This window comes from Grampus griseus, assembly GCF_964374135.1.
Source record: "Grampus griseus genome assembly, chromosome: 16".
Lineage (NCBI taxonomy): Eukaryota > Metazoa > Chordata > Mammalia > Artiodactyla > Delphinidae > Grampus > Grampus griseus.
In genome coordinates, this window is record NC_139010.1 from 71,621,480 (window position 1) to 71,633,670 (window position 12,191).

The 12,191-nt window shown below is 34.1% G+C and overlaps 1 protein-coding gene across 1 annotated transcript in view; it reads left to right on the forward strand.

Annotated features, from left to right (window-relative positions):
- ATRNL1 (attractin like 1) overlaps positions 1-12,191 on the forward strand; it is a gene marked incomplete at both ends in the record, with an annotated part of 679,175 nt that overhangs the window by 274,855 nt on the left and 392,129 nt on the right. The window contains one exon of the mRNA XM_082673255.1: positions 9,468-9,529. Within this exon, the coding sequence (XP_082529381.1) occupies positions 9,468-9,529 (62 nt within the window). The remainder of the gene's footprint in view (positions 1-9,467; positions 9,530-12,191) is intronic.

Genomic DNA, 12,191 nt, shown 5'->3' on the forward strand with positions numbered 1-12,191 from the left:
TCTGAAGTTTTAGAGGTAGGACTGAATAATGTAGGTGGTCTAGTGAATATCACTCTATAAAAGGAAGCTCCCTTTTGTTCACTTAAATTATAGAGGAAGAGCTAGGTTGTGAAGAAAACTGTAATTTATAGAAAGTGGTGTTACAAGCATAAATTGCATATAGACTTAGCCATTGCTCTTGCAGTTTTATATCTTGAATTAAAACCTGAAACTCTTCAAGAAACCTCATAAGTATGCTAATACTATAATCAAGAACAGGTAGCATTACAAATGCAAAGTTTTGTCTTTTCATTTTAAAGGTTTGGTTTCATTTTTTAACACATAACAATACTGTTTTTGAAAAAATAATATCCTTTAACTTAAAGAAAATGTACTCTCTGGACATGTAGATTGAAAGCTTTATGTATTTTAACTGACATAATCTTGATGTAAAAGTAATTGTTTTCCTGTGCAGCTTGACCTTTAGTAAAATGAAACTGTTTTAAGACTTTCTATTTAGAACATTAAGATATACATCTCCAGTAACTGCAGTTCATCCACTAAACACATAGAAGTAAAAATGCTAGGTTCTTTGCTAGTTGCTAGGAATGTATAGCTGAACATTGTAATGCCTGACTTCAAATATCTTGAAATCAAATAGAAAGAGAAGATGGCTATGCTAATTGTCACAGGGTACTGTGATTAATTGGTGGTACAAAAGTGTAGAACTTAAGAACTAGATTCAGAATGCATTGATTTCTATTTTAGCTCCACTGCTTGTTGCCTGGGTAATCTATAAACCTTTAATTCCTCATCTATAAGATGAATATAATGACATTACCTATTTTATGGGGTTATTCTGAGGATTAAATAAATTAGTGTATGAAAAGCACTTAGCACAGCGCCTGGGCAATAGTAAGCACTTTAATAAATGTTAGCTCTTTTCAGTAGTACTGTGGTAAAAGTGTATGGTAGGGGCAACAGACATACAATTGAGGGCCAAAAAACAGGATCTAGAACTGCCAGGAAATGAATCATTTTGATAGAAGTTACCCCAGAGAAGAAGGGGTTAGGGCAGGAGGGAGCGGTTTATGAGCAACAAGGCACAGAGGTTGATAATGTATGGAGCGAGATCAGACTGCAGTGTCAATGCTCTGCATAGAGAAGCAAGGTCCAAATTTTGAAGATCGTTTAGTGCTATGTCAAGGAAGTTGGAGGCCAAGCTAAAAGTGGTGGAAAAACACTGAGGAAATTTAAGCGGGGAAATGAAGAATTTTGATGAGGGGAATTATGGGAAACTCCTTCTGTTTTAGAAAAAGAGCATTTTGTCAGCTGGGTAAAGAGTGACCAGAAAGTTATGAGGTTGAAGACAGGGAGACCAGTTAAGTTTTTGCATTAAACCAGGAGGAAAGTGATGAGTGCCTTCATTAAGGCATTTATTTGCTCTAAAAAAAATTAAACCCATTAAATTTTTATAGACAATATTCAAGGATTCATAGAGTAATTTGTGTAGTATTTATGCAGAATTGGCCAGTATATTTGTTCCTCTTAGGTTTTATTGTCTTTTAAAAATCATCCATTTTCCATTTAACTGTATTTAAAAAAAATATTTATCAGGAATGATACAAATTATATTATCAATAAGCAGTAGATTAAATATCTATAGGAAATTTATGTTTACCTTGAATAGATTATCATAGTTGATCTTATTCAGTAATAGTTAATTTAAGCCCCAGTCTGCTTTATTTTTAAAAATGAATAGATAAAGACCTAATATGATTTTGAACTGCTTGCCTGAAACATAGCCCAGTTGTCTTTGAGATGTGACTAGATGACTAACTTCCATTACTTAACTCTGCTTTTATGTCATCATTTTGAAGGACTATAATCCAAATAGTGGTTTGAAGAACCTCTCTTTTACTTTCAGTTTGTTAGATGAATTTGATCATTTTAGCATATCCCTTCATATTTTCACTTTTTTATGTCTCAGTGTTATATCAGAGTTTATGGCAATCTGACATTTTGCACAAACACACCAATTTGTCCTTCATAATAAGAATATTTTTTTCTCTCTTACAAAATCTGACATTTTATGGTAAATATCAAGCTATTAATCTACTTCTCTATTCCAAGCACACTTAATGCAACTTTTTCATCAAATCATAAATTCAAAATGTTGATCATTATGTTAATGAAAAATATAGCACATCTTTAAATCAGGTTTTAGATTTTGGACGTGTTTTCAATATGAATTTGCGTTTAAGCTCAAATGGACAAAATATCACTGTTGCTATAGTTTTGGCTCACTCTGATTTTTAGCATGCCAGTTTATCGGTTATTTGGGGCACTTTATAAACATGGGGAAAATGAGGATATTGTGAAGCTTTAATTGGTTTCCTGATTTTGATTAATTTTCTTTAAATGATATTGGATAACTTGAATAAAATCATTAAAGAAAAGAGAATTTCAAAAGTGCATTTTTCTGGCTAAAGTCTTAAAACTAACTTTAAATTCGACTTAAATAAATTTTCATATTTTTCACGGGGATGTAAAGAGTCATCTTATAGCCATAGCACCAGCCAATAGAAATCTTTCTAATTAGACAGTTAGAGATTTTAGAGTCAGAAATGTCCCGTGTCCTCTAGAGATACACTCTCAGGGAAACTATGAATATAGTGTTGTTTTTGTTGTTATCGATTTGTCTCACTGTTTTCTAAATAAAATTAGCTAAATGATCAAGTGATCACTCTTTTAAAGCAATCTCATTTTTTCCTCCATTGGTTAAAAAATAATGTTTCAGGTAATACCTTCTGTTTTGGACAGGAAGATTGTAGTCTAAACTAAGTCACCTTCTGAAAGAAATTCCGAGAAGCCAACATAGTTAAAAATGTTTATTGTTGAAATTAAGAAATTGAGGTAAAAATACACATTAAGAAACCATTTCTGATACCTTGATTTCAAATTATTTACATTGTAGGTAAAATTATAAATGGTAGATATTATAAAATTTTTTCTGTGATTATAAACAAAAACATTTTATACAGAAATGCATACTTTTCATAACATCTGAACTCTACAACGTATGTAAATTTTATAGGGGAAAATAGTATTTTATGATCTGAAATTAGAAGGTACTTATAGTCTGTGATTATTGATTTATAAAAGAAATTCAAATAAATAAATAATTTTTTAATGTTTCTCAGAATAACATCTGTACCTCCTTCCTTTCACGGCTCTTCATAAGGATATATAAAGTCCTAAGAATACTCTCGTGCTGAATTTTGCTATTGTTATTCATTTATTCAGCAAATTTTTATTAAATGCTTACTATGTACTATGTACCAAATACTGTTCTAGGTACTGGAATAGTGCCATGGGCATTATGAGCAAGGCTACTATTCTCAAGGAGTTTACATTTTAGTGGGGAAAGCTATTTTAACTAATGATCAACCAATAAATCAGATAATTTCAGACTGAAATATAAAAGAAGTAGGTTTACACAAGAGTATAGAATAGGGGAGAGGGCAGCTACTTTATATAAGTGTCTTAGAGAAGTATGATATTTGAGGTGAGCTCTAGATGATAATGAGCCAGCCACATGAAGACCAGTTGCCCAGTATCACTTAGAATGCTCTCCCTTTGTCTCTACTTACTCCTGTCTCTGTAGGTCTTTCAGTTTCATTGGAAGGGGCCTGGAGTTGCTGGACGCTCTTCCTAGATAGAGAAATGCTGAGAAAATAGTCAGATACATTTGCAACTAATGCTAGTATCATTTCTTTCTGCTACCCCTGCTTTTTTCTCCTGTCTTTTCTCAGTACTTCTGCATGTTTTTAGTTACCAAGGAGTGATTTCTTGTCCCACATATGTTAATATAGACAGTAGGATACTTTGAATGGTTTTTTTCATTAGAATTACCAAGTTCTAAAACACTATATAATTTATAATTGTTATTACTGTTTCTGTCTACCCTGCCACAACCACTAAGAATCTTTTCTTCACTGATATATCCGAGAACCTGACATGGTGCCCAGAATATAATCGATATTCAGTGAAATATTTGATGGATGAATACCTTGACACTCCAGAGAGAGAATATTGAGAGACAATCTGCTTGAGTTAGTGTTTGCTTGGTCTTGTTCACCAATGCGACCAAATCTCCTTGTATCTGCCTTCCATTTTTATGCCTGTGCCTGAGGACGGACTGTCTGACACAGTATCTTCCATAGGCTATCTCCTGTGGAACTTCCTATAGAAAGTCTCAGGTGGAGAAACATATAAAAAGATTTGCACAACACATTGTAATGCTGACTTTCCATTTGAACAACCAATATCAAATGCTGTTTAGCTTGAGTCCCCAGAGCCCAGATGGTATGCTAAGTATAGAGACTGCTTGTGCCATCTACATTTACTCTTGAGTACAATTATATTAACAGATCAGTTACATATAGATAATACAATTAAAGTTTCAGAATGTTTTAGTGCTTTCGTTCATGATTGTAACTTGTAGATCCTTCACTTGACTGCTTTATTTACTCAGATATTCTTTGAGAAAAATGCAAGACATTGTAGATACTTTCATTTGGGTCTATGTTTTGCTTACTTGCCTCAAAACATGATTTTTTTCCCCCAAGTTACTTAGCTGTATGGACCCAGAAAGGGCAAGCAAACCATAATAAAATTCTGCAGTACCAGCATGAATCATGTACTTTGCCAGTCTAAATTGATTTTAACATTGTTGGCTGTTTCCACTGTTTATGCGTAACTTATCTTGAAGGAATGCAAAACCCTTTATAGGTTAAAGAATCAGAGTGATTATAATGATTTGCATTGACAGTATGCAAAGAAATTAGTGGCAAGACCCATATTTGAATATAGATGTATTTTTTCCTCCCCCCAAAATGTATCACTTGTTTTTTAAAGATGTCTTGGCTCTGTTCCTCTCCCCAGTTGGAACTTTTTTCCTTTGTTTCCATTTTCTCGCTCTGCTCAATTTTGATTTCACTTCCAACAGTTTTTCCTCAATATGGAGCTTGTCCTGGAATAGAGATTTGACTGGTTGCTTTTGAAAATTCATGTGGCCCAAGCTGTTCTAGCTCCTTTTGGAACTTCTCAAGGACCCTTTGCACTCATATGCTCTTGGACTAGGCAAAACCACTTACATTTTTACCTTCTGTATTCAGTGGGCCTGCCTGGTTCCAATGAATGCCTTTTGGATTTTCCTGTTGATTCCCTCTTCTTACACCCTCACAGACCCTGGTACCATATGTGTCTGGTGTTGTGGTTTATCCGTACCTGCTCATGTTTCGGCATTCAAGAGGAGGATAATTTTTCACTTAACTTTGTTGAAATTGTTTTCTATTTATTTTCTTTCTGCAGTTTACCTGCCATAGATAGGTAGGTAGGTAGGTAGGTAGATAGATACTGAGTTTTTTTTTTTAATGTGGAAACTCAGTGATATTAAGATACTATGCTACCACTGGCACTGTCCACCTAGAACTCGGCCTCACAGGTTATATTTCTTAATTTCCAAATAGTTAACTTGTTTTGATTATATCCAAAATTATAGCTTTAATTTTGATTTTAATCTGATAATATAGTACATAAAGTCACTACCATTTGGAATTTTTAAGTAGTTTCTCTGCATAATGTACACTGTCTACTTTTCTACATGCTCTGTGGATTTAACAAAAGATTTGTTTTCCTATTTTATATGCTCCTGATTCTTTCTGCTCTGTTTTTAACAGACCTTTCTGGAAGTTCAGTCTGTAGTTGCTGTCAGTACTGCCTCACATTACATACTCGTCTTATGTTCTCTGTTTAGATTAACATTCCCACCCCTTCACTGAAAGTGCATTTGTTTGTTACCCACGAAGTTGATGTTGTCAAATGTAATGGTCATAGTCCCATCCTCATCTTACTCAACCAACAAAACCAGCCACTACTTTCCTCTTGCAAGATTCCTTTCCCTTGGCATCCTTGACACAATACTCGCCTGGTTTCCTCCTACTTAATTGTTCACTTTTTTGTTGTTGTTGTTAGCTCTAATAATGCGGTGGCCCTGAACATCCTCTTAGAAGTTATAAATGAGTCATATCCAATCTTCACCAAGGCTTCTCACCTTTCACTCTAAATTATGTGCCCATCAACTTGGTTTTGCCTCCATGGCTACTACTCTTGTGCAAGCTACTATCATGTCATAACTAGAAAAATCTAATGTCCCTGCTTTCCTCTATCATCTCTTTCCCACCCAGCAGCCAGAATGATATTTTTCTTGAGAGTTAGATCATGTCATTTCATGGCTCAGGCCTTATAATATGTCCCAAACTTTTTATCATGCCAAGGACCTAGGTGAATTAACCCCCGCTTGTCACTCTGAACTTATTTTTAACTTCTCTGCCCCTAGCTCACAGTACTCCAGCTCTTGTGACTTCAGTTTCTCAAACAGCTCTAGCCTAAGTGTACTATTCCCTAAGCCTGGAATCCTCTACTGACAGATCTTTGTGTGGGTTTACCACTCTTATTATTTGTATGTCCAGCTCATATATCATGTCTTCAGTGAGGCTGCCCCTAACTGCCTAATCTCAACTAGCTACATATCCTTCCACTGCATCACATCACTTTGTTTTTCTTCAGAACACTTACCATTGTCGAAAATTATGATAATCCACTTATGAGTCTACCTGGTTATTTTTTGCCTCCTGCTATTGGGATGCAAACTCCAAGAGACCAGGGACTTTGTCCTGTTTACAAGGTTGTCACCAGCTCCTAGAACAGAGCTTGCTTAAGCAATATTTCTTTGAATATTTCTTCATGATTTGAATGACTGAATAAATTAATTTTTGTCTGCTTTATCAGATAGGTTATTAAAGAGATATACATATTAAAATTTATTCTGTAATTATGTTATCTAATTCTCCTTATAAGTCCAGACATTGTGTTTTCACTTATTTGGCCTGTGTTTTTGGTGCATATAGGTTTATTATTTTTATTCATTTTTTGTGCCTTATACATTTTATTTGACCAGATTTTGATTTTGAATTTCACTTTGCTATTGATATTATCCTTCATGCCTTCATTGTTGTTGTTTCTAAGAGCCAATTTTTTTTTTCACAATCCTTTATATTTTGGATATAAGTGTGTCACTGCTATAGATGTGCTTTCTATAAAAAAATAAAGCTAAATTATGCTTTTTAATGTGCTATGGAAATCTCTCTCTTTTGATGAGGATTCAGACTGTTCACATTTAGTGCAATTGCTTCTATATACTTTATCTTATTCCTTTATTTTTTAATTTATTTTATGTTATATGTATTATTTATTTTCTTTTCTTTTCTCTTTTCCATACATTTGCTAATTTATTCAAGCCTTTATTGAAGTTCTTTTTCTTCTTTTTCATTTAGATATTTCTCAATACGGTCTAAGTTTACTTTCCTATTCCAATTTATCTTAAACCAATTTCATTGACTATGATTTCAAAATAATTATCCTTTTGAAGATTATCCAGTTCTCAATTGCTGTGTTCAGAATCATCTTTCCATGGATTTAAGTTACTGTTGACAATATTGTTTGATAAGCTCTGTGTCTAAGATACTCTCATGGACAGTACCTGGAGAGAAAACTCATCTGTATCTTTTCCATTTTAAAAGATGGTTTTTCTTAAATCTTTTAAAACATTTTCACCTAGAACCAATCTCCTACAGCAATTGTCTTTCCTCATTGTCTGTATAAATGCTCTGTAATTATTCAAATGCTTAGAAGCTTTTTGGAAATGAATGTTATTATATTTAAGCTTTCATGTATATACCAAAAATTTAACCATTTTCTCGACTGGCTGTAATTCTTTATTTTATGTAAGAAACAATATTTCTTATTTTAGAATGCCATTTCAGTTCCTTGCCCTGAAAGCAGGGACAATTGTGAGACTCATTTCCTTTCTTTTCCTTCACTCATGAATTATATCCTCCTCTGTGTTTTGTCTAATGTCTGAATATGGTTTTTCCATACATTTTGTATAGTTTTCTAGTTCTGTAAGACGAGAGAAATCTCATCCTTGTTAGTCCATTTTCACTGGAAGGGGAAAGTGTATTACATGTTTTTGAAAATTTTTCATAAAAGATTATTAAAGGAGAAGATTTCAAGAACTTAATTGTTTAGCTTCAGCTATCTGGGAAAATTCACTTATGTTGACCAGCTCCTTTATACATGATGTAAAAGTATAATATTTACTGTATTATACTATATACCAGATATTATGGCAATAATTTTATTTCTATTAATTGAGTTAGTCTTTTCTCTAACACATGAGGTAGATGCTCTTATTATTGCCATTCACATATGGGACAAAAATAGGTTAAATAGTTTTCTAAAATATTTACATCTAGCAAGTGAAAAAGTTGAATTTTCTCTATTTCTGTATCTAAATAGATATTCTCTATTCAGATGCTACATTGTTGACTAGTGCACTCTATAATACTTCCTCAAGAAACGTGTTACAGTAGGATCTCTATAATGTTAACAAAAGTGGAGAACAGTTTTAGCTTATTGATTTATTTCTCCTCTCAAAATTCATTAACATGAAAATATAAACTGAGGTGATGTATTTTATTCTTGCAGGGGTTTATAACAAAATAGTTGTATGCAGCTTCCCTAGGCAAGAATATACAAGAAAAACTATTTCCCTCAGTTTCCTTAATACAGTTGAAATTAAGTTTTTCGGCACACAAGCAATTATCAATTGTATTGATAGAAAAATGTGATAATTATTAGATGAAGAAACTCATTTGCATGTTTTAGTTAGGCACATTTAATATGTCATAGGATTTCACATGAAAGTCTTAGCATGCATTACTGAAGTAATTTTATAATAGTTTTCTTTTTTTTCACATCTTTATTGGAGCATAATCGCTTTACAATGTTGTGTTAGTTTCTGCTGTACAACGAAGTGAATCAGCTATATGTATACATATATCCCCGTATCCCCTCCCTTTTGAGCCTCCCTCCCACGCTCCTTATCCCACCCCTCTAGGTCATCCAGAGCATGGAGTTGATCTCCCTGTGCTATGCAGCAGCTTCCCACTAGCCATCCACTTTACATTTGGTAGTGTATACATGTCAGTGCTACTCTCTCACTTCATCCCAGCTTCCCTCCCCGCCCCCCCCCCACCCGTGTCCTCAAGTCCGTTCTCTACGTCTGCGTCTTTATTCCTGCCCTGCCACTAGGTTCATCAGTACCATTTTTTTTAGATTCCATATGTAATAGTTTTCTTAAGCCATTTAATGTTATAGCCTGTGCAAAGGTCATCAGCAGTTGGTTATATTAGGTGTTCTCAATGAAATTTTGATTCCAGCACATATGATTTATAATATGGTGATCCAAATTTCTTGATGATTTAAAAATATTGTATTTACAAATGCCATGAAACATCACCACTTTGAAGAAGAGCATAGATTCAGTAAGTTTCAAACTTTCTTTTATTTTGATTTTTCAGATTGCATTCTCACAACACAATACAATCATGGATCTTGTGCAGTTTTTTGTCACCTTCTTCAGGTAATTTGCTTTTACTGACTTTGAATTTGTTAAACCTATGTTCTGATGTATGTTCTGTCAATCTGATAGGTAATTTATCAGTTCTTTAACCTTAAATATGATACAGTGTGTCTTGAATAGTTTTATATACTTAAATATATACCATAGAGCAGAAGAAACATACTTGACATATACTTTTGCAAGTTTATTTTGCTGTAGTACTATTTAATAGCTAATTGATTCAGTGGAAAGAGGATGATAACCCTGTGTTCCCCTGTCATATAAGTAATTAAAGCCTGTTTTAATTAATAAAATTAACAGTGCATTCACTGTATTGATTAGGTCCATCTCCTAGCATTGAAATCCATATCAATTCAATTATTTCTTGGATTTCTTAGGTAATTATTATATGTGCTTAGCAATGTGATGAAATCTGCAGGGCATGAGAAGAAGTATGTATTTTCTGCCCTCAGAGAGCTTATAATCTAGAAGTACTAAATATGACTTAGGATATAGCATAGTTTCCTGGAATGTTAGTTCTTTGAGATATTAACAGTAGGTTCATTAAAAAGTGTTACATAATTAAATACATTTGGAAAATGCTGTGTATACTGAAGTTAAATAGGGCTTTTTTGGTTTGTTTTTAACTGACATTACTGCTCAGAGTTTTTTTTTTTTCTCACAGTTTTTAATATGTTAATTTGCAGTGTATCTTTCTAAAAGAGAGGGCGGAGTTTGTAGCATTTCTCAAAACCTAAAAGCTCTCTTCGTAGAACATCTATTTTCATTTCCATGGGATGTAAATAAAGAAACACTGGGCGAGGAGAAGCAGCTGAGTTTTAGTGGTAGAATATCTATGTGATGGCACCTGAGATCATCTGGATTAGAAAGAATGTTATTTTTGTTAACATGATTATGATGTGTACCGCTTATACTGGTCCACTAGGTGCCTTTGTGTAAATTAGACAATTGTGCCTCCTTCTGGCAGGCATAGCCCCACATCACAGCACACAACTTTACAAACAGTGCATGTAATTTTGACCTTCACTCACCAAGTGGTCTGGGCTGCGCTGAACAGCAAAGAACCTGTTAAACCAAATCCTTAACACAGATGATATGCCAAGCACTTTCCTCAACACCAAAGTAACCATTATTGGTTATCTTATAACGACACCATACAATCCTAATACCTTATCCACAGAAGTTAGCAAACATTTTCTGTAAAGAGCCAGTTAGTAAATATTTCAAGATTTGTGGGCTCTAAGGTCTCTGTTGCATCTAAACAACTCTGCTGTTGTGGTGCTAAAGCAGCCTCAGCCAGTATGGAAACAAATCGGAGTGGCTATGTTCCAATAAACCTTTATTACAAAAACAGCTGCTAGGCTGAATTCTGCCTGTGGACATAATTTGCCCAACCCCTGATCTAACTTATGCCTGAATACCTTTAATGACAGGAAACACACCATCTCTTGAGATACCATTTTCTATCTTCAGATAACTAATTGTTCTTTATAATTGAGATGAAACCTGCCTCCCTGTAATAGCTCTTCTCATTTACCCATATGGGCTCATACATAGCAAGTCTAATCTCTCTCATCTCCATTTGCAGCCCTCTGGTTTTCTAAACTCTTTTCTCCAATTTACACATTCTCTGTTCGTTTATTCACTTCTTGTTGTCAAAATCCTTGCCATGTTGGTCACTTTGCTCTGAAAACAATCATGTTTGTATTTGTCCCTTAAAAAGTATTAATTTCCAGAATTTAACGCTAAATCATATTTATCACTAACATGTGCAAAGTCTATTCATACTTTAAATTTGTCCCTTAAAAATGAAATTTGAGGAAACAACTTTTTTTTAAATTAATTTTTTTGGCTGTGTTGGGTCTTCGTTGCTGCGCACGGGCTTTCTCTCTAGTTGCAGCAGGCAGGGACTACTCTTCGCTGTGGTGTGCGGGCTGCTCATTGCGGTGGCTTCTTTTGTTGTGGAGCACAGGCTCTAGGTGCACGGGCTTCAGTAGTTGTGGCACGTGGGCTCAGTAGTTGTGGCTCGCGGGCTCTAGAGCGCAGGCTCAGTAGTTGTGGTGCATGGGCTTAGTTGCTCTGCGGCATGTGGGATCCTCTTGGACCAGGGCTCGAACCCGTGTTCCCTGCATTGGCAGGCAGATTCTTAACCACTGCGCCACCAGGGAAGTTCCGAGGAAACATCTTAAATATATTTAACGTTCTCTGATTTCGTACTTCTGAATATTAAGGGATATTAAGCCTGTTAATTAGGTTACAATGTTTTTGGAAAAGTATTAGAAGTTGTAATTGAATGAGCCTTATTTAATGCATAAAAATAAAAGTTTTTGACAGAATAATGTGGATGTTAATATGCTAAAAAGTTTACTTTTGTGTGAAAATTCACAAAGCTGAATATATATGTAAATTATTTATATGTTTAGGGTTTTATTTTAAGCTTTTGAATTTGTGTGCATGTTTAAGTTCAATAACTCTTTTATTAAGTAAAAGAAAGCTAGTGTTAATGTGTACCATGTCTTAGAGATGATCCTATTTATTATGTTGTCATCATGGACAAAGTAATATAAAATATTCTAAGCGTCACGTGAGATAAAGTATAGTTAATGGGTTTTTCATCATTAAAATTTTTCTCAGTATTAAAATGTAAATTAGACAGTTTTCT